At 42.4% G+C, this 27,460-nt stretch overlaps 1 protein-coding gene across 1 annotated transcript; it reads left to right on the top strand.

The window, feature by feature from the left end:
* Positions 1–238: 238 nt before the first annotated feature.
* Positions 239–27,460, top strand: LOC113113075 (bone morphogenetic protein 5-like). Its single transcript, XM_026279230.1, has 7 exons — positions 239–1,060; positions 4,607–4,799; positions 21,637–21,785; positions 24,782–24,979; positions 26,035–26,111; positions 26,217–26,327; positions 26,574–27,460. The coding sequence occupies exons 1-7, from the start codon at positions 607–609 to the stop codon at positions 26,721–26,723; spliced, it is 1,332 nt and encodes a 443-aa protein (XP_026135015.1). The 5' UTR covers positions 239–606; the 3' UTR covers positions 26,724–27,460.

Genomic DNA, 27,460 nt, shown 5'->3' with positions numbered 1-27,460 from the left:
GCAACACTGAAGCAAAGTTGACAGGTGTTTGCCCGCCTGGACTTTTCCTCTGACTAATCACGAAAGGTCTCATATATCAAGTGTCTTTCATTTCATGGTGAGCTTGCATTCGTGCCTCAGGTCAACGATGTTTTATATACGACCGCTAGAGGTTGATGCAAACCCTCCAGAGTGTGGGACGGACTAGTGCTTTCGACACTTTTTCAGGGATGTAGTCTTCTGTCGGTGCATGCACTTGAGCTAGTTCATGCACTCCAGAAGTTGCGTGTTTCTGCTCCCAGGCGGTCGGTGCTGATTTTAGTAAATGCACATATTGTAGAGTCCTTTGTAAGTTGTTTCTCTCTTTATTTTTACATTATATGCTGATGCTAAACAATTAAATTCAGAATTCGATTCAGTTTCATTATAGAGAAGATGTTGCCTAAGTTAAGCAACAGCTGACCTGAGGCATCACCTTGAAGCGTAGGAAGGAATTCATTATAGGTTTGAGAGGACAGAGACTCGATTCATATAGATATTAAACAAAGATAGCTATTAATGGACCATGGAGAGCACCATCATCAACCCTACACTCGCTTGGTGAAAGCATCATCCTGAGAGATAAAGATGAGAGCACCAACATTTGGACTTTTGTGGAGCTGTCTCGGCTTTCTTCACGGCGTTCAGTGCGGTTTAGGAGACAACCATGTGCATTCGAGTTTTATTTACAGGCGGTTGCGTAACCACGAGCGGCGAGAGATCCAGAGAGAGATCCTCTCCATCCTGGGCTTGCCTCACCGTCCCAGGCCCTTCTCCCCGGGTAAACAAGCGTCGTCGGCACCGCTCTTCATGCTGGACCTGTACAACGCGATGACGACCGACGAGGAGAACGCGATACTCGGGAAGAAGCTCTCTGGTAAAAAGCGTAAAAGCGCATCTGGAGTTCCACATGGATACTCGAGCGCGCCGCAGCAGCCTTACCGCGCGGCGCCGTTGACCAGTCAGAGCCCGCCTTTGGCCACCGCGCACGACACCAACTTTCTCAATGACGCGGATATGGTGATGAGTTTCGTCAACCTGGGTGCGTATAGTTGGGTGGCAGGATTTTCTCTTAATGTGTCAGGCTCGTTCTAAACGTGACATATTGTGTGTCATTATTTAGGTTGATTCTGGTGTTCTGTTCAAATTCACCTGAATGTTGAACGTGTAAAATATTAATATTTGTACTTTCCAAATTTGTTCCACTGACTTAAAACCGCAGGGGAACAATGTATTGGATATGCACAGGTTTTATTTATCTCTATAGGCTACACTGATGTAGGCTACTTTTCAGAAAGTGATTACTTTCCAGTAGCATGCTTTTACTTGGTGTCACACTCTATAAAAATAAAGGGAAACAAATACAAATAAACATTTAGCTGGAATACATCTCTTGAGAGTTTGTGCCAATCAAAGAATTGAAGGATGTGAAAATGAATCGTTTTTATGTTTTGAACCTACTTCAGAGATAATGAGCATATATATAGTTCCTGCGGGAGAATGTGAACTTTTGATTATAATTATTATTTTTTATAATTATTATTATTTACGCAAATTAAGAAATGCCAGTCTGATGCGTTAATTTTGAACTAAGGGCCTCAGACGACAGAACACGTTAAAACTTAAAATATGTGCTCGTTTAGAAGGAATGCAATTACAGCCTTGCTCCTGGTTTTAAGTGGTAATTATTGATAATTGCCAGCTACCGTTTCGTTTGTCACAATATTACAGATTTAGTGCCTCACCAAGTTTATAAAATGTAAAATTATAGCCTAGTGAATTTAGAAGACGCACGGGAGTCTAGAAGGGCTGAGCTGAGTAAAAAAGTTTCTTACATGTTTTGTTGAAAAAAAAAAAAAAAAAAAAAAAAAATATATATATATATATATATATATATATATATATATATATATAGAGAGAGAGAGAGAGAGAGAGAGGGAGAGAGAGAGAGAGAAGGGGATGTCAATTTGCTGGTTATTGAAGTGAAAATATCGGAAAACATTGGAAAAATAAATGAAAAAATAGATATTTTGAATGAATACATTATTGAAGTACATTGTTCAACAACAATGCTATCAAAATGCCATCGATATAGCCTGTTTTTACTTTGTCTGTTTTTACTTTTGTCTGATGATGCTGTTCATTTCTAGCAAGTCTTATTAAACAGTTTTGCACTATTGTTATGTTCTTGCAGACATCTGTGTCTTTGGTCCAATGGAATTAATATCTATGTCATAGTTAATTTGATTTCAAATATAGTGCCTTGTTTCGAATCCAACAGTGTTAAAATAACGGGGTGAATTATTATTATTTTTCCTATTACTGGAATATAGTCCTCCACATTTACGCTGTCCTTGAAAACGCTATAAACAGTGGTATATATAGGACTGTACGGTTACTGGAAACTCTGAGGCAATTGCAGGTTAGAGAGAAAATAAAAATGTGGCTATAAAGAGTGTCATTATATCAGAACATACTTCTTAGAAAACATACATGCTCGAACTTTCGTGAAGTAGAAAATGTGAAGCAAATCATGAAGGACGTGGACATGCAGGGTTTGTTAATATCCTGTCGTTAGTCATAAATGCTTTTTGCTGTTATTTGAAGAATGCTGTGATAAGACGATAAGTAAACGCTGAACAGTACAACTTCAGAAGCCGTGACCTCTCACCTCACAGTTCATGTAAACTTATCAAGTGACTGTCTGACCTGAGGACAATTTGCCTTAATTACTTCCTGTTGTTGAGCAGAGGAAAGAGCTTGAAGAAAAACCCCTTTTGGTCTAAATCGGGCAATCTGGTGCCAGTAGCTAGCTTTTTTTCTTTCTTTGCTAATCTAATTTATGTGTTAGATGCTGGTTTTGCCATATTTTTTGCTTGTTTTTCCATTAAAATACATGTCTTTAAAGGTCGCTGTTTTGTTTATGGAGGGGATAAAATCCTACTCCCAGGTGAATCACAAAAATCTTGTATGCATTTGTTTTATTGATTTGTCAGAAAAAGAGATCAGAATAAAGAAAGTTTGGGCCTCAGATATGGCAGAGTAAATAAACGTGTGTGTTAAGGTTGAGTCCCCCATCATCACCTTAACTGCGCTCCATGTGTTTTCACTCAGGAGGGTGAGGGCATGTACAGCTTCTTCTTTCAAAGCGCTGGAGATCTTTCAATGTACAGTGAGACGAAAGCACTAAAAGGATCTTGGATACATTTCATCCTTGTGTTGATGCTGTAGTTCATGAGTTAAAAAAGCAGCTTGTCTACAGGAGAACGATCAAAATGGACACTCATAGTAATGAAAAACACAGCTATGAGTAGAGCAAATGGAAAATTTAGCCTAAGCCTCCATTCAAAGGTAAACACTGGATCATTTGCAATGAAAGCAAAATATGCTTTAACTTCTCTATTGAGCTCTTGAAATGAATGCGCTGAATTAATCCCTCTCAATATCTCTGTATTGCTCGGAAAGCACTAGATCCCCATCCTCTGTTCTTAATTAGCAGCCAGGATGCTGAAGTTGAGTTTGGCCAGCTGGTGTAACTGTGGCCTGCCCTTTGACCTCTCCGTGTTAAGTGACTGCAGACTTTCACTGTAGATAAACTATCAGACAAGCCGAGCTGCACTATTTCACCGGCACCGCAAAAAGGAAACACACTTCAGCTCCGCTGCTTCAAGAGCAGTGCTGTATGTCTGAATATCACTCTGTATGCATATTTTAGGCAAAGCTTCAGAAAGTAGGCTATCAGACTACATGGAATTAGCACAACAAGATCATTTCAACCCGTTTGTTCCTAGCACTTTGTAGTTCAGTAATTTACAAAGCCAGTTTTACAAACCCAACAGTTTCACATCTTACCAAACGATTGAGATGTCCACATATGAAAAAAAAACAAAACGTAAATAATTAGGTTGAGTAGCGTATTCACCGCAGGATGTCACACCTCAGTCGGTGCCCTACTGAATGTTCAGAGGCCTGTTCAAGGGTTAAAACACACACTGAGTGTAATGCTTGATCGCTGTCTGGCAGAGCAGTTTCTAGATATATAGAGAAAGCTTTATCTATTAGGCACATCCAGTATATCAAAATGTTTTCTCATTAAGGTTTTAACCATTTAGGACACTTTTAGGAGGTAGCACTAAATTTCTGACAATGATAACATTTCACCCGCATGGTATTTGCAGCAGATTAGAAAGGAGACTCTTGGGAGGTCAGAATATCGGTGAAGAAAGCTTGTGATTTAACTCGACATTTGTGTCTTGTCAGCTTTTCTCTGCTAACGCAGTGTGTTATTAGCGAAGGCCTGTTTTTCTTACCTGACAGCCCATTCATCATGGGCAGAGCATACAGGGAAGGGCTTGTGTAGCGGCTGCTACCTGTACTTAGATGGCTGCTTTAATGGGCTGGATACTGCTTTTGTTGGTCGTCCAGATGTGTGGATTAGGCTTGGAATGTTGATGATTTTGATGAATGACTTTTTAAAGAAAGCAGCTCCTGACACTTTACATGTGAGTGATAGTCTTCCTCCCTCCTACAGTGTGAGACAAATGAGTCCTGTGCAGCTTCTCATGGTGCGCTTTGTGTTTCCGTGCAGTCGAGCGGGATAAGGATTTCTCCCATCACAGACGACACTACAGGGAGTTTCGTTTCGACCTGACTCAGATTCCAGAAGATGAGGCAGTGACCGCCGCCGAGTTCAGGATTTACAAGGATCAAAGTCACGTCAGATATGAGAACATCACACTCAAGGTCACCATTTACCAAGTCATCAAAGAATATCCAAACAGGTGAGAACTTTTCCCATTTTACACTACCGTTTGCAAGTTTGGAAATAAGAGCAAATAAATGTTTCTCATGACCCCCTTCCTTAAATGACTTTTTATAGAATAAATGCATTTCTTCACAAAATGAAATAAAATAACACAAAAAACACCTGAAAACAAAATGTCATGGTTAGTGGCCATAATTCATTCTCAGGGAATTCTCAACAACATTTTAAACAAAAGGAGTTGGAGCAGATGGAGCAAAGGAAAAGCAGTCAATTAGTGTCTAATGCATACATTCTGAATTACTTTAAATCCATTTAAAAAGGCATCACAGCATGAACCTCATGAAGTTTGTTGACAGAATTAAAAAGTTCAAATACTTCTTAGATCACATCTTCGTCACAACATTATCCCCATACTTGTGTTATTTCATATTTTATTATTTTTTTATTTTATTTCATAAGAATGAGTAAACGTTCCTTTTGACAGGTGTAGTTCCAATAATAATAAAAAAAAGATCATGATGCTTGCTATTTAAAAATAATTTTACAAATATAATCAAACACTCTCTCTCTCTCTCTCTCTCTCTCTCTCTCTCTCTCTCTCTCTCTCTCTCTCTCTCTCTATATATATATATATATATATATATATATATATATATATATATATATAAAACCTTGGACTATGAAATATATGGGACCCATTCTGTTCAAAAGTTTCTCATCCGCTCACCAAGGCTACATTTATTTGATCAAATTACAGTGAAAACAGTAATATTGTGAAATATTGTTACTATTTAAAATAACTGTATTGTACTTGAATATACAGGTGCTGGTCATATAATTAGAATATCATCAAAAAGTTTATTTATTTCACTATTTCAATTCAAAAAGTGAAACTTGTATATTATATTAATTCATTACACACAGACTGATATATTTCAAATGTTTATTTCTATACATTTTGATGATTATAACTGACAACTAAAGAAAATCCTGAATTCAGTATAGCAGAAAATTTTAATATTGTGAGGTTCAATATTGAAGACACCTGGTGCCACACTTTAATCAGCTAATTAACTCAAAACACCTGCAAAGGCCTTTAAATTGTCTCTCAGTCTAGTTCTGTAGGCTACACAATCATGCAGAAGACTGCTGACTTGACAGTTGTCCAAAAGACGACCATTGACACCTTGCACAAAAGAAGCTGGCTGTTCACAGAGCTCTGTGTCCAAGCACAATAATAAAGAGGCGAAGGGAAGGAAAAGATGTGGTAGAAAAAAAGTGTACAAGCAATAGGGATAACTGCACCCTGGAGAGGATTGTGAAACAAAACCCATTCAAAAATGTGGGGGAGATTCACAAAGAGTGGACTGCAGCTGGAGTCAGTGCTTCAAGAACCACTATACACAGACGTATGCAAGACATGGGTTTAAGCTGTCGCATTCCTTTTGTCAAGACACTCTTGAACAACAGTCAGGAGCGTCTCGACTGGGCTAAAGACAAAAAGGACTGGACTGCTGCTGAGTGGTCCAAAGTTATGTTCTCTGATGAAAGTCAACTTTGCATGTCCTTTGGAAATCAGGGTCCCAGAGTCTGGAGGAAGAGAGGAGAGGCACACAATCCACGTTGCTTGAGGTCCAGTGTAAAGTTTACACAGTCAGTGATGGTTTGGGGTGCCATTTTTATCTGCTGGTGTTGGTCCACTGTGTTTTCTGAGGTCCAAGGTCAACACAGCCGTATACCACAAAGTTTTAGAGAACTTCATGCTTCCTGCTGCTGACCAACTTTATGGAGATGCAGATTTAATTTCCCAAAAGGACTTGGCACCTACATACAGTGCCAAAGCTACCAGTACCTGGTTTAAGGACCATGGTATCCCTGTTCTTAATTGGCGGCAAACTCGCCTGACCTTAACCCCATAGAAAATCTATGGGTATTGTGAAGAGGAAGATGCAATATGCCAGACCCAAGAATGCAGAAGAGCTGAAGGCCACTATCAGAGCAATCTGGGCTCTCATAACACCTGAGCAGTGCCACAGACTGATCGACTCCATGCCACGCCGCATTGCTGCAGTAATTTAGGCAAAAGAAACCCCAATTATGTATTTAGTGCTATACATGCTGATACTTTTCATTTTCATACTTTTCAGTTGGCCAAGATTTCTAAAAATCCTTTCTTTGAATTGGTCTTAAGTAATATTCAAATTTTCTGAGATACTGAATTTAGGATTTTCTTTTGTCAGTTATAATCATCAAAATTAAAAGAAATAAACATTTGAAATATTTCAGTCTGTGTGTAATGGATGAATATAATATACAAGTTTCACTTTTTGAATAAAATTTGTGAAATAATTCAACTTTTTGATGATATTCTAATTATATGACCAGCGCCTGTATTATAAAATGTAATTTATTCCTGTAATCATTTTCCTGTGATCAAACCTGAATTTCAGCATCATTACTCCAGTCTTCTGTGTCACATGATCCTTCAGAAATCACTCTGTAAAGGGCTGATTTTTAGGCTTAATATTTTTTTTGAAATGTCATACTTTTTTTTTTTTGTACTCTAAGAGTTGAAATGACAGAAATGCCACTGTGCAAATAATATGTAATCATTTAATCCATAAAAAAACTTACTGTAATCTAATTTTGAGCATTATAAAATATACTGATTGCAAATATTTGTTTTTTGGAATCTGATTATGTAATAATCCAGGTGATATGTAATCTTAGAAACCTTTTGTATGTGTTCTTGCTGAATAAAAGCAGTTTATTTTTTGAACAGCAGTGTTCAAATGTTCTGCCTGGTCAGAATCAAAATTATCTGAACATTTGCTAGGTGAGTTTAATACACATCTCATAGTAGGACTTTCAATAAATGATGGAGAAACATTTTGATGGTACTTTTATTTATGAACTGCATCCAAACTCCCATATATTAAATTATAATTTATGTGAACCTCAGATGATTTATATAGATTTGTATGTCTTTACATTTAAACAGTTAAGTGGTGGTGCTTTTTTTTCTTCTTTTTTTTCCCCTTCAAAAAGGGCAATTTCTGTAGTATCAACATAAATAGCCTAACACAATAAACTAAATTACATTATAAAACATACTTAACCACAAACCCATGCATTTAAAATTCACAGCTCCCTCATGTATTTAAGCACAGATGAAAATTTAATTACAAGTTAAGTACATAAAACACTACATTACATACTAATGATATCGTGTTGAAAAAGCTCTTTTACAGCCGAACAAAGAATCAGTGGTAGTTTTTGCCCCAGAGTAACACGTTGAGTTTAAATTAAACCTAACTTCCAATTAAAGCTGTAGGATAGTGTCTTAAAACTCTGCCTGGTCTGAAGAAACACTTTAGGCAGGCAATCATGCAGAAAATAAAAGGACATCCTGTTTACACGAATGAGTCTGGAGTCTGTCTGGAGGTTTCCCTTGTAACGATTAAACTGAATGCGTCAGGATGTTTTAAGACTAATTTGTCACCATTGAAAGAGTGACAATGGTACACAATGTTTCAGAAAACATGTTGCAAAAGTTAAATACTTTTGTCTAATATTAATGTAACATATTTTGGAACTTTTTCCAAGGACGGTGTAACATGCTTCAGGAACACGTGTCTCAAGCTTTGCTTTTACAACTTCTGTAGGCTACCATGTTTACTACAAGATCTATTAATATGTAACCAATATCATTGCTTTTACTGAACATAAAAAAAAAAATAATAATAATAATTCCAAATGGCAGAGTGGTATCTTTATCATTCTGAGTATTCCACAAAGAAGATTTACTTTATAGAGTTTTAAAGGCAAGGCTGAGGAGGAGCTAGTTCATTTGATCCTGTCAATCATTATGCATGAGTATATAAACAGCTGCGTACCTCACTACCATGATGATTCTTCCAGCATCTCTCCATCACTCCATCTCCTGCCTTATATTTATCCATTTATTACCACATTCATTATTATGTAATTGTCACAGTGTGACAAATGGCATGTGGAACTTATTCCCGCTGAAGCAGTGTTCCCGGGGGAACGCTTTGAGTGTAACCCTGTTCCCAGGCCTGTGTGTGCGTTTGTTGCTGTGACAACCCCAAATGATGGATTGGCAACAGGTGTGGGGGATTTACTCAGAGTTTGCGTGAGGCCTCATCGACAGTGGAGAGGATAAAAAGCAAGAGAGAGAGGTGGTGCGTGTGGTTTTTCTCCCTTGTGAAAAGTCGTTTTATTGGGTGGTAATAGTGGCTGGAGGACGGGTGAATGAAGTGGAAAGTGTTGCTTTGCTGAGGGATTCGAGGACAACAGAAGGAGAGTGAAATACCCTGTTTGCATTGGAGAGGAGCTAAGTAACTGAGAACTGAGTCTTGTAATTGCACACGTTTGACACTGAATTGGATGTGGTTTGGAGTGTTTGGATCACGATCATAAATATCACTGAGTGGATTGTATTGATTCATTACCGATCTCTTACCTCTCCCTCCTCTATAAATGGTGATGTGAACTCTGCCTGTGACTGTGAAGAAAAACATCTCAGAACATCCTCCGTGGCAGTGAGGATTGCGCCCTCCCCCTTCCCTTCGGACAGAAACCCGAATGTGAGTGCTGGCTTTAAATTGCACGTCGTGAAGTGAGTTTGCAGTGGCTAAAATTGATGTTTCCCCCCACAATATATGTTTGAAGTGGAATTGTCGTGTGTGTGTGTAAGCTACATTCCTGTTTGCCATGCACTCTCTATGTGTCATGAGGGCTGACTGTCAATAGTAAGAGTCCTGCGACACTGATTTGTTCCAACTGTCTGGATGTTGAGGATTTATCATCTGGGATGTGAATTAACCCCTCTGTTGTGCTAATAGGAGAAGAGATGCCCTGTTGAAATATTTACTATCTGCCTCAGAAAAGCTCTGTGCAACCTGTTGACTTCGAGTCTGCTGTATTCCTGCCATTCAACTGTATGGTGAGAGGTGTTCGCTCCTTCCAATACATGTGAATTGTATACTTGCCTGAAACATCCAGTCTGTCCGTCTCAGAAGAAGCCCCATTCAGCCTGTTGACTTCGAGTCTGCTGTATCCCTGCTATTCGTCTGTATTGTGAGAAGTGTTCGTTCCTTCCAATGCATGTGAACTGTATACTTGCCTGAAACATCCATTCTGTCTGTCTCAGAAGAAGCCCCATTCAGCCTGTTGACTTCGAGTCTGCTGTATCCCTGCCATTCAACTGTATGGTGAGAGGTGTTCGCTCCTTCCAATACATGTGAATTGTATACTTGCCTGAAACATCCATTCTGTCTGTCTCAGACGAAGCCCCATTCAGCCTGTTGACTTCGAGTCTGCTGTATCCCTGCCATTCAACTGTATGAAGAAGCCCATATTCAGCCTGTTGACTTCGAGTCTGCTGTATCCCTGCCATTCAACTGTATGGTGAGAAGTGTTCGCTCCTTCCAATGCATGTGAACTGTATACTTGCCTGAAACATCCATTCTGTCTGTCTCAGAAGAAGCCCCATTCAGCCTGTTGACTTCGAGCCTGCTGTATACCTGCTACTCATCTGTATGAGGAAGCCCCATTCAGCCTGTTGACTTCGAGTCTGCTGTATCCCTGCTATTCATCCGTATTGTGAGAAGTGTTCGTTCCTTCCAACGCATGTGAACTGTATACTTGCCTGAAACATCCATTCTGTCTGTCTCAGAAGAAGCCCCATTCAGCCTGTTGACTTCGAGCCTGCTGTATCCCTGCTACTCATCTGTATGAGGAAGCCCCATCCAGCCTGTTGACTTCGAGTCTGCTGTATCCCTGCTATTCATCCGTATTGTGAGAAGTGTTCGTTCCTTCCAACGCATGTGAACTGTATACTTTGTCTGAAGCATCCATTCTGTCTGTTTCAGTAGAAACCCTGCACAGCCTGTTGACTTAGAGTTTGTTGCATCCTTGTGGCCCACCTGTGCTGAGAGAGGTGACTGTCCTTTGTCACGAACGTGAGAGGGGCACGCTTTGTCTGGAATATCCACTCTGACGGTGTCAGGAGAAGCCACCTTACTGAAGACCGTGCACCTGCCGTATACGTACTTGACTGATATCATTCGCCTCAAATTCCGTACCTGTGGAAGAAGGAAGGAAGGAAGGCTGGAATTACATACTTACCGGAGGAGACTTACCGGACCCCTCACTTGCCAAACACATCCCCACCTCAAGGCTGTGTATCTGCCGTGTACGGACCTGACCGATATCCATCCGTCCCAAATTCTGCATCTGTGAAGAAGGGAAGGGAGTTTGGAAGTATTTAATTACCAGAGGAGACTTACCAGACTGCGGGCTTGCCGATTGTATTCCCACCTGTGAAATACCTACTTGACCACCCATCTGTCCATCTATTGCGGGGCCCGCACAGAGGAAGAGGGCGGGAGAGCCCCCGGTCGCTGCATTGTTTACCTTCAAGCCCTGAGGGTAACAAAGAAGATTTTAGTTTAGGATTCCCAATTTGTTTTTACTTCAAAATAAAACTTGTTAAATTTATTCTCTGTCTCCGACTCTTCCCTCTGATACGCTCCCCGAGGTGGTCCTGGTTTAGGGGAGGGCGCAGTCCAGCTTGGCCCCCCTGACCTGTGACAGATTGGCGTAGTCGGCAGGGTTCTACCTCGAGTTGAGCGACCAGAGGTCGAGATGGCAGAAGAGGAAGTGCTTGGGGCACGGCAACCCGTCGTGCCAATCTTTATGGGGGCTCCGTGGGCTCCGAAGTATGGAGGCCCGGGATCCGAAATGAGCTTTTCGATGTGGAAGGTACAGGTGGAGTACCTGGCAGGGCTCCAAGGTCTGAGTGCCCCGCAGCAGGTTCAGTTTGTTTTAAACTCTTTGGAAGGGGAAGCGAGGAGAGAAGTTCAGGCAGCACCGGCAGCAACTCGAGCGACTGTCCAGGCCATTTTTGACTTCCTCACGGGACAATATGGAGACACCACCCCGGTAGCTGTTCTGAGGACGCAATTTTTCAATTCTCGACAAGGCCCTCGGCAATCTGTTCGGGCATTTACCCTACAATTACGGGAACAGTTTTCTAGACTTACAGGGAGACAGGATCATGGCCTGGGGGGCGAAGAGGTTTTACTACGAGATCAGTTTTTAGTGGGGCTGCGGGAAGGCCCTGTGCGTCAGAGTCTGCGGGTGCAATTTCGACGAACCCCGAACCTGACCTTTGAAGAGCTTCGACAAGAAGCACTGGCCCTTGAGTGTGACCACATGGAGAATGTAGATCCTCCCAGCTGCCTAGCCACGAATGTTGTTAGCACCCCTTCGACTACTACGACATCTGACTGGAAGCAGGCCCTCCGGGAAGAGTTGAAGAGAGATGTGCGGGAACAAATGTCTGACCTATCTAAATCTTTTATGGAGGAGCTTCGGCGAGAGCGCCTCCAGTTGTCCTCTTTACCGCGGGAGCGGGCTTACTCTGATGGGAACCGTCCTCCCGACCGCCGTCCATCCCGACCTTCTGCCTCGCGATTTCAGTGGGATGAGCGTGGGCGTCCCATCTGCAACGGCTGTGGAGAGCCGGGACATTACTTCCGTCAGTGTCCTGCTCGACGTGCATCGCAAGGGGGTTTTTAGAGTTTCCGGCCACTGTGGGTCAAGTGGTCGGGACCCCCTTATCAGACCCCTCTCTGCCTACAACTTCTAGGAGCCGCCTGGTGGGCTGTTGCCCAGTGGTGGTGGTTCAGGTCAATGACCAGAAAGTGCAGTGCCTCTTGGATACAGGCTCCCAAGTGACCCTATTCACCGAAAGCTTGGCCCATGAGTTGTTTGGCACCGAAGGTCGTTCACCTGCGGAAGCCCCCTGGTTGACGCTACGTGGGGCGAATGGTCTTGACATCCCGTATGTGGGATACCTTGTGACTGATCTAAAGATTCAGGGAGTAGTGGTGCCACAGAAAGGAGTGGTGGTCGTACGAGACACATGCCTGGGGTCTCATCGTGCCCTGATTGGGATGAACGTCATTTCGGACTGTTGGGAGGAGCTGTTCCGAAGTAGACCGGCTCGAACAGCTGCAACATCAGCCGGGCAGGAGTGGGACCGCATCAGGGCCGACTGCCGTCGAGTATGTCTGGCCGAACAACAGGGGGATCGGGAAAGCACGGGAAGAGTAGCCTGCCGTTACGCCTTGTCCATTCCAGCTCAGAGTGAGGCTTTGGTCGGGGTCAGGTTGCCTCCTCGACTTTATAGTCCGGAAGATTGGGTCATGGTGGAACCCCATGAAGATGGTCCCAAGGTGGAAGTTGCTCGAGGATTGGCGACTGTTCAGGGGGGCCGGGTCTCAGTGCGAGTCAGGAACATGAATCCTTTCCCTGTTCACTTGTATCGTCACCAGCGTTTGGCCCGGGTGACCTCAGTGAGGCCCCAGCAGGTTCGTGAACAGGGTGAAGTCAACTTCAATCGGGTAGGCCCGACAGTGGTAGAGGTGGCCCTGACACGAGCAGGTTCGGGGGCGGGAGAGATAGGAGGAGGGTTGCCTACCCACCTGATGGGGGAGTCTTTACGGGGTGAAGGACTAGGAGAAGAGCAATTGGGACAACTCCAAGAGTTCTTGATGGAATGGCAGCACTTGTTTTCCACTCACGATGAGGATTACGGCCGCACGGATGTGGTGCGACATCAAATCCCAACTGGGGATGCTGCACCCAGCCGAGAGCGCTATCGACCCGTGCCCCCGACCTTGTATTCAGAGGTCCGCACCCTTTTGCGAGGGATGCTTGACAAGGGGATTATTCGAGAGAGCAGTAGCCCTTGGGCTGCCCCGATAGTACTGGTTCGAAAGAAAACTGGTTCCTGGAGGTTTTGTGTGGATTACCGAAGGCTGAATCAAGTCACCAAAAGGGATGCTTTCCCGTTGCCTCGAGTTGAAGACTCTCTCACGAGCCTCACACAAGCCACCTGGTATTCCACCCTTGACTTGGCCAGCGGTTACTGGCAGGTGCAGATGGACGAGCATGACCTGGAGAAGACTGCATTCACTACCCCCTTTGGCCTATATGAATGGGACCGGATGCCGTTTGGCCTTTGCAACGCCCCAGCCACGTTCCAACGGCTGATGCAGCGTTGTTTAGGCAACCAACTGATGGATTCCACCCTCGTCTATCTAGACGACGTCATTGTCTACTCCCCAGATTTCAAGTCCCATCTCGAGCACCTAGAGCAAGTCTTCCGTTCCCTAGAGCGATATGGGTTGAAGCTCCAGCCAGACAAGTGCCAGCTCTTCCGCAAAGAGGTTAAATTCTTGGGGCATGTGGTGAGTGCAGCGGGGATTTCAGTTGATCCCGAGAAGGTGGTGGCAGTGCAGGAGTGGGCTGCGCCCAAGACGGTGCGCCAGGTTCGTTCATTCCTGGGCTTCGTGGGTTACTATAGGCGATTCATTAAGGATTTCTCTAAAGTCGCTAGGCCGATCAACCAGTTGCTGGGAGGTATGGGACGAGTTCGTGGCCGAGGGTCCCCTTCGATCCAATGGGATCCGGCCTGTGAAGCTGCCTTCCAGAAACTCAAGCAGGAACTACTACAGGCCCCGATCCTAGCCTACGCTGACTTCACACAACCCTTCATCCTGTATACCGATGCTAGCCACCTGGGCTTGGGGGCTGTCTTGGCCCAGAAGCAACAGGGAGAGGAAAAAGTAATCGCCTATGCAAGCCGAAGTTTACATCCAACGGAGAAGAACGACGCCAATTACAGTTCTTTTAAGCTTGAGTTACTGGCAGTGAAGTGGGCGTTGTGTGAAAAGTTCAAGGATTACTTGTGGGGAGCCAAGGTACGGGTCGTCACGGACAATAACCCGTTGGTTCATTTGCAGACTGCTAAACTGGGGGCGGTGGAACAACGCTGGGTGGCCCAACTGGCCAATTTTGATTATCAGCTCCAGTACCGGCCAGGAAGAGAACACACTAATGCCGATGTACTATCAAGGTTACCCGGCGAAGGATCGGCAGGTCAGGTACCAGCACCAGAAGCGGGGTCCGATGAGGGACTGATGGTGGGAGTTGTAGAGGCACCAGGGCAAGTATCGGAGGAACCCCCCCCTTGTTGGGGGTGGGACCCACAGCGATGGAGGCGGTGGCAGGGCGAAGACGGAGATGTAGCGTTGGTTCGAACGTGGCTAGAACAGAAGGCCTGGCCTGAGGGTGTGGAACGCCGGACTCAGACTCGGATTGTGCGGGGCCTGCTGGGACAGAGGGGGAGACTCTATTTGAAGGAAGGTGTGCTCTGTAGGGCCCTCCAGGACCCAGGTCGGGGCGATGAGATCTGTCAAATCGTGGTCCCTGAAGGGCGTTGTCAGGCTTTATTGGAGGCATATCACACCAAGATGGGACATCAGGGGCAGGAGAGGACATTGGCACTGGTGAGGCGACACTTCTACTGGCCCGGAATGGAGGGTGCCACGAGGACTTACCTTCAGAGGTGCCCACGCTGCACGTTGTTTAAGACCAAGAAGGACGTACGGGCACCGCTGGTTCCGATGCAGGCCAAGGCACCGCTACATATGGTGGCCATGGATTATCTGACTTTGGGACGGCCAGTGGATCGGATCCAGAACATCCTTGTGGTAACCGATCTGTTTACTAAGTATGCTTGGGCCATCCCAACTGTGGACCAAACCGCCATTACGACTGCCAACGCCCTTTGGAGGTATGTGATCCAACCATTTGGATGCCCTGAAATTTTCCACTCAGACCAAGGAACCAACTTTGAGTCCAGGGTGATCCATGAGCTGTGCCAACTGTACGGATGCAAGAAGACCCATACGACTCCCTATCACCCCCAAGGGAACGGGGGGTGTGAGAGGTTTAATCAGACCTTGCTGAGTTTATTAGGAACCTTAGAGGAGGAACAGCAAGGCCATTGGGTCGACAGACTCCCGGCGATGGTACAGGCCTATAACAACAGTGTACACAGTACCACTGGTTACGCCCCCACCTACCTGATGTTCGGCAGACATGTGAGACTTCCGATGGATATGCTTCTGGGGACCACTGCAGGGGAAGAGGGAGGTAGTTTGACAGATTGGGTGACGGGACATCATCAACGCCTCCAGTCGGCATACGAACGAGTCTCGGGCCGGATTAACCGAGCAGCGTTGAAGAACAAGAGGTTGTATGACCGGACGGCTCGAGAGGCACCGTTACTACCAGGGGAGAGGGTGCTGGTGCGGGATAATCGCCGACAAGGGAAGGGAAAATTGAGTGACCGGTGGGAGGCTCAGCCGTTTGTCGTTTTGCGACAGCCACACCCAGACCAACCCGTATATGCATTGCGGCCAGAAGGAAAGGCGGGCCCCGAACGGGTGTTACATCGAAATTTGATCCGCCCTTGCCCAAACTACCCAAAACGTGTTGTAGAGAATCCACCGGTTGAAACGTCCGGGATGCCCCCGCTGGTAGGATGGGCGGTGATTCCAGGAGGCCTGGGCCTAGGGCTACGACCTGAAGCACCCATTTCCCCACCTCGACGGTCCCAGCGTGAGAATCGAGGTCAGCCTCCAGCTAGGTTTGGAGACTGGGTGTCTGGAGACCGTTCTCGGGACTAGAACGGTTTGGCGGGGGGGTATGTCACAGTGTGACAAATGGCATGTGGAACTTATTCCCGCTGAAGCAGTGTTCCCGGGGGAACGCTTTGAGTGTAACCCTGTTCCCAGGCCTGTGTGTGCGTTTGTTGCTGTGACAACCCCAAATGATGGATTGGCAACAGGTGTGGGGGATTTACTCAGAGTTTGCGTGAGGCCTCATCGACAGTGGAGAGGATAAAAAGCAAGAGAGAGAGGTGGTGCGTGTGGTTTTTCTCCCTTGTGAAAAGTCGTTTTATTGGGTGGTAATAGTGGCTGGAGGACGGGTGAATGAAGTGGAAAGTGTTGCTTTGCTGAGGGATTCGAGGACAACAGAAGGAGAGTGAAATACCCTGTTTGCATTGGAGAGGAGCTAAGTAACTGAGAACTGAGTCTTGTAATTGCACACGTTTGACACTGAATTGGATGTGGTTTGGAGTGTTTGGATCACGATCATAAATATCACTGAGTGGATTGTATTGATTCATTACCGATCTCTTACCTCTCCCTCCTCTATAAATGGTGATGTGAACTCTGCCTGTGACTGTGAAGAAAAACATCTCAGAACATCCTCCGTGGCAGTGAGGATTGCGCCCTCCCCCTTCCCTTCGGACAGAAACCCGAATGTGAGTGCTGGCTTTAAATTGCACGTCGTGAAGTGAGTTTGCAGTGGCTAAAATTGATGTTTCCCCCCACAATATATGTTTGAAGTGGAATTGTCGTGTGTGTGTGTAAGCTACATTCCTGTTTGCCATGCACTCTCTATGTGTCATGAGGGCTGACTGTCAATAGTAAGAGTCCTGCGACACTGATTTGTTCCAACTGTCTGGATGTTGAGGATTTATCATCTGGGATGTGAATTAACCCCTCTGTTGTGCTAATAGGAGAAGAGATGCCCTGTTGAAATATTTACTATCTGCCTCAGAAAAGCTCTGTGCAACCTGTTGACTTCGAGTCTGCTGTATTCCTGCCATTCAACTGTATGGTGAGAGGTGTTCGCTCCTTCCAATACATGTGAATTGTATACTTGCCTGAAACATCCAGTCTGTCCGTCTCAGAAGAAGCCCCATTCAGCCTGTTGACTTCGAGTCTGCTGTATCCCTGCTATTCGTCTGTATTGTGAGAAGTGTTCGTTCCTTCCAATGCATGTGAACTGTATACTTGCCTGAAACATCCATTCTGTCTGTCTCAGAAGAAGCCCCATTCAGCCTGTTGACTTCGAGTCTGCTGTATCCCTGCCATTCAACTGTATGGTGAGAGGTGTTCGCTCCTTCCAATACATGTGAATTGTATACTTGCCTGAAACATCCATTCAGTCTGTCTCAGACGAAGCCCCATTCAGCCTGTTGACTTCGAGTCTGCTGTATCCCTGCCATTCAACTGTATGAAGAAGCCCATATTCAGCCTGTTGACTTCGAGTCTGCTGTATCCCTGCCATTCAACTGTATGGTGAGAAGTGTTCGCTCCTTCCAATGCATGTGAACTGTATACTTGCCTGAAACATCCATTCTGTCTGTCTCAGAAGAAGCCCCATTCAGCCTGTTGACTTCGAGCCTGCTGTATCCCTGCTACTCATCTGTATGAGGAAGCCCCATTCAGCCTGTTGACTTCGAGTCTGCTGTATCCCTGCTATTCATCCGTATTGTGAGAAGTGTTCGTTCCTTCCAACGCATGTGAACTGTATACTTGCCTGAAACATCCATTCTGTCTGTCTCAGAAGAAGCCCCATTCAGCCTGTTGACTTCGAGCCTGCTGTATCCCTGCTACTCATCTGTATGAGGAAGCCCCATCCAGCCTGTTGACTTCGAGTCTGCTGTATCCCTGCTATTCATCCGTATTGTGAGAAGTGTTCGTTCCTTCCAACGCATGTGAACTGTATACTTTGTCTGAAGCATCCATTCTGTCTGTTTCAGTAGAAACCCTGCACAGCCTGTTGACTTAGAGTTTGTTGCATCCTTGTGGCCCACCTGTGCTGAGAGAGGTGACTGTCCTTTGTCACGAACGTGAGAGGGGCACGCTTTGTCTGGAATATCCACTCTGACGGTGTCAGGAGAAGCCACCTTACTGAAGACCGTGCACCTGCCGTATACGTACTTGACTGATATCATTCGCCTCAAATTCCGTACCTGTGGAAGAAGGAAGGAAGGAAGGCTGGAATTACATACTTACCGGAGGAGACTTACCGGACCCCTCACTTGCCAAACACATCCCCACCTCAAGGCTGTGTATCTGCCGTGTACGGACCTGACCGATATCCATCCGTCCCAAATTCTGCATCTGTGAAGAAGGGAAGGGAGTTTGGAAGTATTTAATTACCAGAGGAGACTTACCAGACTGCGGGCTTGCCGATTGTATTCCCACCTGTGAAATACCTACTTGACCACCCATCTGTCCATCTATTGCGGGGCCCGCACAGAGGAAGAGGGCGGGAGAGCCCCCGGTCGCTGCATTGTTTACCTTCAAGCCCTGAGGGTAACAAAGAAGATTTTAGTTTAGGATTCCCAATTTGTTTTTACTTCAAAATAAAACTTGTTAAATTTATTCTCTGTCTCCGACTCTTCCCTCTGATACGCTCCCCGAGGTGGTCCTGGTTTAGGGGAGGGCGCAGTCCAGCTTGGCCCCCCTGACCTGTGACATAATCTTCAGACTAGAGCACTCTATTTTGCACATAAAAGTAAAAGTTAAAAAATAATAATAATTTGTATGATTTACAGAGGAATAACATTTCATAAGTTTTTAGATAGATGTTTATGTTATCTTAAATTGACTCAATGCCTCTACACAGTTTGTGTGTGTGTGTGGGGGGGGGGGGGGTTCTTTTTATTTCAGTTCATTGCTCAAAATATTTCAGAACCAAGCTTATATTATAGATGTTGATCCTGTTACATTGCAGTGTAGCTCAAGAAGGTTTGACTTAGAATGGTATGGTAGAATGGTGGGAGGTCCAACCTGTGCCTTTGGTTCACAAAGAAAGATTGCATAGTCATTGTGAAATGATGTATAGAGTTTTTTTCCCTAAGAAAACTACCTCAGCTTTGCTGATTATTATTTTTCATTTATTTTATTTATCTTAACAACTTAAAGATCATGACATCAGTTCAGCTCTGTTCTGTAAGGATCACACAACTCTTGTCCGCTAGAAGTAACACAGTTTAACCAGAGCCCACCCGAACCAAAGCAAAACTGTTCTTCCTCAGTCTCACCAGATATACTTCCTGGATGGAAGGATGGCATGGATAAAGCTTTCCATTAACAGTTCATTTGCAAGTTCCAGCACTTATGAAAGTCCATCAGTTATCACTCTTTGCCTATCTCGACTGCTTGTCGGAGCGCTTGCACCCCGGGCAGGGCCATCTGCTCTTAATAGAGGGGCTCCAGGTCAAGAGACTTCAAAAGCTTCTTAAAAGTGAATCTGTGTCTTCACCTGCCTCTTCACGTTTCTAATGCTCTTCTAATCTTTACTGAGACCAGTGACTTATCTTGAGTCATACATGGGCACACCATAGACAGGGCCTTTTCTCACCATGAATGAATGCAGCTGAAACATTTAAGCAGAGATACAGCTCTCCTGGGGCAATGAAACACCTAGGGTTTATAATGGATTCTGCCATCAGAGGCCCTGGAACCCTTCCTCGTGGCTGTGTTTATGAGGCGCCCAAGTTGACAACTTCACACATTCGCTTCTGTGTCCACTCTGTGATTTTCCTGTGATTAGTAGAAGTTTTAGAGTTTTACAGCTCAGCACCCAGTTCTTACAGCCTGCAAAAGTGTGCCCTCTGTGAGTGTTAAAGACACGGCAGTAAATGAAACTTTACACCTTTACAAAACAGTATTGTGGAGGTACAGTACCTTGAGGATTGGGAATAGAGAACCAATTCTTATTCAAAACTAGTTCAGTTTATTTATTTGAACCAGGTGACATTAGTTTCTGTTCAGCAGAGAAAAACACTGGATTTAATGAAAGCAAAAGACTGAGTGCATTGACACAAGTAAATAGACCACATGCTTCTAGTGCATTGTCCTCTCTGGCTGTCCACAGTTTGATGTAATCCAACTCAAACGTGACTGAACTGTTTTAATGAATTGACTCAAAAATCAGTCTGAAACTCACAGGTTCACTATTTGTTTGAATCAATCTAATGATTATTGAATTTTTCTGTCATTACTTTTGTTGTGCCCAACTGGAAATGAACCAAGAACTTTTAAAAGTGTTATGTTGAACTGAAGGCTCATGAGACTTAAATCAGTAAAATTACCAACTGGTTGTTCACATGACAAAGTGTAACTGAAGATAAAAATTCAGAACAAAGTTTTTGACATAACAGATGGTCCTCTAATAAGAAGAAATAGAGAAAAATGCCATTGTTTTTATTTGGAAAAATCATCATCAATAGTGGAATCAGAATATTTAAAAGATGGTAACACCACAGTTCTTTGATTTATACCACGGAACTGAATGATTTTACATTAGCTGTGGTATTCACATGGCACAGAAAGCCGATTTAATGTGAGTTGTATTCACTTGGTCAAGCTGCGTTTGCCCTCATTGTGGCATGCTGGGATGTGCCACTGTCTCTGATCATTTTTCCTGTCTGCGAGATCAGGGCCGCCCGTCTCACTGTGTGGCCCATGTGCTGTTTTGGAACGTCAGTTAAGTAGATGGACAGGAATGGCTTGTTGACAGAATTGTGGTTGAGATGAAAAGGAAGTGTTGACAGAAAATTTGGTTGCACTTGTTTCAATATTTGTTTTTGTACGTTATAATCAACATTGGTAATTAAAATGCAGAATGACTGCAATTTGCAAAATCGAACTAATTTAAACATGTAATTACATTTTAACATTCCTCTATTTGAAGGGGACAGTGAAATTGTAACAATATTAAAACTCCATATACATCGGGAAGAAGGAGGCGGGAACCGGCGCACAATCAAAAACATTTTAATACTCAAAAGTAAATACAAAACGGCGCACCAGCCCCTCGCGGACGACTGGTGCGCGCAAATAAAAACCAAAACATAAAATATGTCCCAGGCCAGGTCCTCTCTCGTCCTTCACGGTCGTCACTCCAGTTTTATATCCTTCCATCTCCTACGTGGGACTCGATACTGGCGGTGGGGCGCAGGTGTAGCTCATCTCCAATCACTACACCTGGCCTCACTCCTCGTTCCCACGCCTCTCGGCCCCGCCCCACTCGCCACAGAAATATTATATTAAAAAATATAATGTAAATCACATTGTCATAGTGCATTCTTATTGTCTCATTAGGGATGCCGAAACATTTCTCCTGGACTCCAAAAAGATCCGCGCTACTGATGGGGGGTGGCTGGTGTTTGACATCACAGCCACCAGTAATCACTGGGTCCTGAACCCGCAGCAGAACATGGGCCTTCAGCTCTGCGTGGAGACCACTGACGGTAAGCCAGTCACATTTATGCTTTAATAAAGGACACTCACACAGTTTATGCTCTGTCAGAGATGCACAGGATCGTACTGGAACCTGGAGTATCAGTACTGAATAGATTACTTACTGTACAGTTATGGTACATTACTGATTACAGATAACGTAGTAAGTAATGTAATCTAGATTACTCTTTTTAAGGTGATGAATTGTGACTACTTTTCAGATGTTTTAAACTTACAATGAAATGTACTATATTGACAAAAAAAAATCTAAGAAAAAAGAAAATATATAACTTTTTTAATATCAGCATCATAATATGTATTCAACATTAAATTAAACACTAAACACTAAAATATACTAACATTATAGAATGTCAACATTTAATTGTCAGTGTGACCATTAACTGAGATCGGAGAACTGTGAACATACAAAATTGTTGTTAAATTATTGAAATATTAACCTCCTCAGAAATATTTCAGGTAAATATTTTCTTGAAATAAAGTGCTTTTGCTGACAAAAAGATTTCCATGCATTATATGAACAAACATTAGTAAATATGAAGAAACAATGAAATTACACACCTAAAGTATGGAGACCACATGCTATGCAGGGAAAAAATAATAGCCTAAATCATGTGCATGATTTAATAATTTGTTCCCTCAATTTATAAATTGTGTGCACAGTTTACTAATTTGTTCCCTCTGTTTGCTAATTCGTGCACACAATTTCTAAAACGAGAACGAATTAGTAAACTGTGTGCACGATTTAGCAAATCAAGGGAACAACTTAGCAAATTGAGGGAACAAGATAGTAATTGTGTGCTTGTTTTAGTACATCAAGGGAATGAAATGGAAAATTGTGCATACGATTATTATAGTTTTTTCATGTCATGTGTGGGGCTCCTTACCAAAGTCTTTCAAGTAAAAAAAACAAACAACAATTGTCCTGACTTCCAGAAAGGTCAATTACTAAAGGTAACTGGATGAAGACACTGTGATTTACAGCTGTACATCACCAGTGTTTTGTAACTTGCATAATTAATTGATTCATACATGGTTTCATTGCATATTGTGACTCTAGATAGTCACATCTCTAGATGGTGCAAGCAGACAGTTTCTAATTAAATGTGATTATTCACATGGCCCAGTTGTTTGATTTATTTTGCATCAGCAGCCAATGAGCTGCAATGTTGCTGCACAACATTCAAATATTTGGCTAGAGCTTGCTGTAGCAGTTGCAGTGTGCTTTAGAAACCCTCCACCTTCCCCAGCTCCACCTGTATAGGGATATACAGAGTAATTAATTTATGTTATATATGGGGGTTATTTAATATGTACTGTATGAGCAGCAGCACTATTTTCTGCATGCTCACAGCAGCATACAGCACACAGTCTCTGGGTGTATTTGAAGCAGCAAGTCAGTGCTTACTCTGCCACAGCAGCGTAGCAGATCTATAACGCCAAGACCAAACTAATTAACATTTTATGTATATAACCATATTAACACTGTCTAAGAGTTATCATGACAAAACAGCCATTGTGCAAATTATATATAATCATGTAATCTATAAAAAGTAACTGTGATCTGATTATGAGCATTATAAAGTGTAATATACTGATTATGAATACTTGATTTTGGGAATCTGATTATGTAATCCAGATTACATGTAATCAGATACTACCAAGCTCTTTGGAGTACAGTATAATGCCGCTTCACAAATTATTCTCCAGTTCTTTTTTTCCAAATTACTGATGGAGTGTTTCACAGATATTAATGCTTATGAAATTGCTGTTGGCCAGTGATCACTAGAAGTCTGAAGTCAATTGGAAGTGAAGTCTGTTGTATGTACAAGTTTACATTTTCCAAAGGTGTGCACTAGTTATGCGATATCTTTGTATAACAAATGTTATTTACATTTTTGCACATTAAAAATTTGTGATAATGTGTCGCAATGACTTTGAGGTAAATAGTGTTATTATATTTATTAGTATAGTATTAGTATTCTTATCCAGGGGTACATTCCCCAAAAGCATTTTTAGTTCCATTAGTTCCAACATAGTTTGATGATTTGGTGTTTCCCAAAACCATAGTTCCAAAACTGCAAGACAACATCACCAAAATGTGTGGTTGGAACTACAACTTAACTTATATACTTGTATAGCATAGGGTCTTGTAAATATGATGTGGACTTAATTACTGAAGATCATGGTCTTGAGCACAATAAGTGAGATAACATGCAGTACAATCTACATGTTTCCTTCTATTTATACATAAACACACACACATTTTATTCTGCTTCTTTAAGTATGTGTGTTGTAAGAGGCAACCTGCAGTTGAATCACACATCTGGAAATAAAGCAATAAAACAACAGATATTAACAAAAATCCCTTAGATGCCATGTTCATTACTTTCAGCAATAATTTGGCATCAGTTCAGTCTCAAACCAATTAATTAGCAGAAGTTATTACTCCAACTGTGTGGTGTCATTTACAACACTTCTATAGTGTTGAATCAGTGTGGTCTGAATGTTGGATGTATAAATTACAAAGATTTGGGACTACCTAAATTGAGTTCTTCAGTGAACCATTTTATTTTACTGTAGTGTTTATGTAGAGAGTTAAACTGTTTTATGGGAAATTCTAGTTTAATTACGTGGAACTGCAAATGTGGGATGTGTTTTGTATTTAGTGGACTTTACAATAAACCGCTGGTTTCATTTCCATTCACATATTTATTATATTAGCTTAAAAACAGACACATTTACCAATGTGAGACTTCACAAAAGTATCATCTTTGAGTCACGACTACGCCCAGTTTTTCCTCTTTCTTAAATGGGAACCTGATGCCATGAAGCATTTTGGGATCAGTTTTCAGCCCTCAGTTTGACATGTACACAATCACTACAGTACCTCTGTGGGCCATATAAACTGTCATAAATGGTTGTGGTGATTTTGCCACCCAGGAAGATGTTTTCATGACTCTTCATGATTCTTCTGTTTGATATTCAGGTAGAAGCATCAACATGAAATCTGCTGGTATCATCGGAAGTACCGGACCTCAGTCCAAACAGCCATTCCTGGTTGCTTTTTTCAAAGCCAGTGAAGTTCTGCTCCGTTCTGTAAGAGCCGCAGGAAACAAGAGGAAGAGCCACAACAGAAACAAAAGTAGAACACAACAGAAATCTTCACCAGCTCTCAAAAGTGGAGGTACAGCAAAGTTTTTGGTTTCACTTTATTTTGATGGTCCCTTTAACACATTCTGTTTTCTATAAGTAATGTTGAACCTACATGACTACTAACTCTCATTACACTGGTAGGGTTAGGGTAAGAATAAGTTGAAACAAAGAGTTAGCAGATATTAAGTACATGATGAGTCTGATGTGAGTTAATAGACATGTAATTGAAACATTACTTACTGTCAACAGAATGTTCAAAAAGGACCATCAAAATAAAGTGTTACCAAGATTTTAAAATATTTAAAAACATTCAAATGTGCTGTTAGTAATGTTATGCATCTGACTAACATCCTCTAGACACGGCCACAGAGCAGTTTCAGCTCACTTTCTGACATCTTCATGTACAAACATGTTACACAAAAAACTCAAAAGCAGTTTCTTGATCTCACAGCCTCTAGTCTAATCACTGGATCAAACTAAATGATGCATTTGATTGCATAAGATCTATTAAAGATACTCAAGGCACATTATAAAAAGGTGTTTGTGGAGATTTTTGTGCTATTATATTATTATTATTAACCAGATACACCAGATAACTTTGTGCTTTCAAGTGTTTTCAGAAATCTAAATGAACTCTGATTCACATTAGTACTCATTCAGATGGTGTTCAAGGCATTATTACAATCATGTTTTTAAGAAGATGTCCTGCTGTCACTTTTTTGGCTTTTGCAGAGGCCACCACAGAAAGGTGTGATTTCCTAGGGCTCCAAGTCATTTTTCCAGCTAAATCAATCTGTGCAATAAATCACTTACAAAGTCGTTGATTTGCAAAGTAGCAGTTTTTAATCCACAGTTTTAGATGACTCACTTGACGAATACCTGCTGAGCGTACCTAATGTTTTCTGAAAGTAGGCCTCTTAGCTTCCGTCAAATTACTGAGTATTTACTGCGTTCAGAGTCTGTACACAAAGACGTCCTGCCAGCTGCAAACATAGAGCACACTGAGCCCACACACACTACCAGACTAAACAGCACGACTGCCTCAGTGTTTGGAGGTTTAACATCTGTTTTGTTGCTATTATCTAGATCAGAACACTAGTGAACAGAGACAAGCCTGCAAGAAGCATGAACTTTACGTGAGCTTCCGCGACTTAGGATGGCAGGTAAACACATGTGGCGGCTCGCAAGACATCAATCAATTTCAAGATTGCACAGCGCGATTGCTTCATTCAGCCAGAGAATTCATCTCTGTCTCTCTGTCATTTTAGGATTGGATTATTGCTCCAGAGGGCTATGCAGCCTTTTATTGTGACGGAGAATGTTCGTTTCCACTGAATGCACACATGAATGCGACCAATCATGCGATTGTGCAGACCTTGGTAAGCTTCATTTGTTTTATCAAACAATATCTTTTTTTAAATGTTTATATATATATAAATCAACTTGTAGTTCATGTATTTCATGGTAAAATTAAGAAATACATTTCATTGTTTAGTTTGAAAGAGATTTTAGTTTGATTAATAACCATTTTTGTTACTATGTTGTCTCTAGTTAAAACCCACTGGTTTTTAGTCACGCATATCATACATTTCTCTCGCTCTCTCTCTCTTTTTTGCTGATCATAGGTCCATCTAATGTTTCCTGATAATGTGCCAAAGCCTTGCTGTGCACCGACCAAACTAAATGCCATATCAGTGCTGTATTTTGATGACAGCTCAAATGTAATTCTGAAGAAGTACAGGAATATGGTGGTGAGGTCCTGTGGATGTCATTGAGGACAGAGTGTCTGTGTCTCATATTGCTGGAATAACATATCAGAAGAAATAGTTTTTGACATTTGATGTACAGTATTATGTATATATTAGCTCATTATTCCTCTTATTTATTTGGCTTTGTTTTGTAATATTGTATTTTATTTTGTTAATATGAGAGATGTAGATGAGTTACCACTCTTTACCACTGATCCATATCCAATTGCTATTTCTCTGAAAATATTTGAATAAGTTAGGCCAGTTAGAGAGAGTTTTAGAGGATTGATTATAATTTCCTTTCTTTTGATTACATGTCAAATTCATAAGCAACCACTCCAAAACAGAACTGCTGCTATTTTACACAATAAATGTAAATGCCTTAAACTCTAAGTCACCTAAATACTTTATTTTTATTTCTTTTTATGTGGGGGAAAAACAGCCATATTGGATTCTGCAAACAAACTAACATTTTTCTCTGCTACTGAATTATTGTGGTGTTGTTGCAAAAGCACTGAGTCATAGGACTATACATATTTCCTTAAATAGTCCAAGGTATTGCAGCCCACAATTACTGTTCTACATTAGTGTGGGTGGATATGCAAAATTAAGTAAGGTTATTATTATTATTGTTATTTTTTTTTTCTAAAAGCAAATATTCTTCTTCTCTATATACACTTGTATTAGTACTCTATTAGTAATATAGTATGAGTAATATATTGTTTCGGAAAATATTGCATTTATAATTTTAGAACAGTGTTTGT

This window comes from Carassius auratus, chromosome 13 (assembly GCF_003368295.1).
Source record: "Carassius auratus strain Wakin chromosome 13, ASM336829v1, whole genome shotgun sequence".
Classification (NCBI taxonomy): domain Eukaryota; kingdom Metazoa; phylum Chordata; class Actinopteri; order Cypriniformes; family Cyprinidae; genus Carassius; species Carassius auratus.
This window is presented reverse-complemented; position numbering and strand designations above follow the sequence as displayed.

Excerpts from the sequence above, each read along its gene's own strand:
- LOC113113075 (XM_026279230.1), top strand. The coding sequence starts at position 607 with ATGAGAGCACCAACATTTGGACTTTTGTGGAGCTGTCTCGGCTTTCTT. Across the intron at positions 4,800-21,636 it reads ATCAAAGAATATCCAAACAG|GGATGCCGAAACATTTCTCC; the intron begins GTGAGAACTTTT and ends TTGTCTCATTAG. Across the intron at positions 26,112-26,216 it reads TCCGCGACTTAGGATGGCAG|GATTGGATTATTGCTCCAGA; the intron begins GTAAACACATGT and ends CTGTCATTTTAG.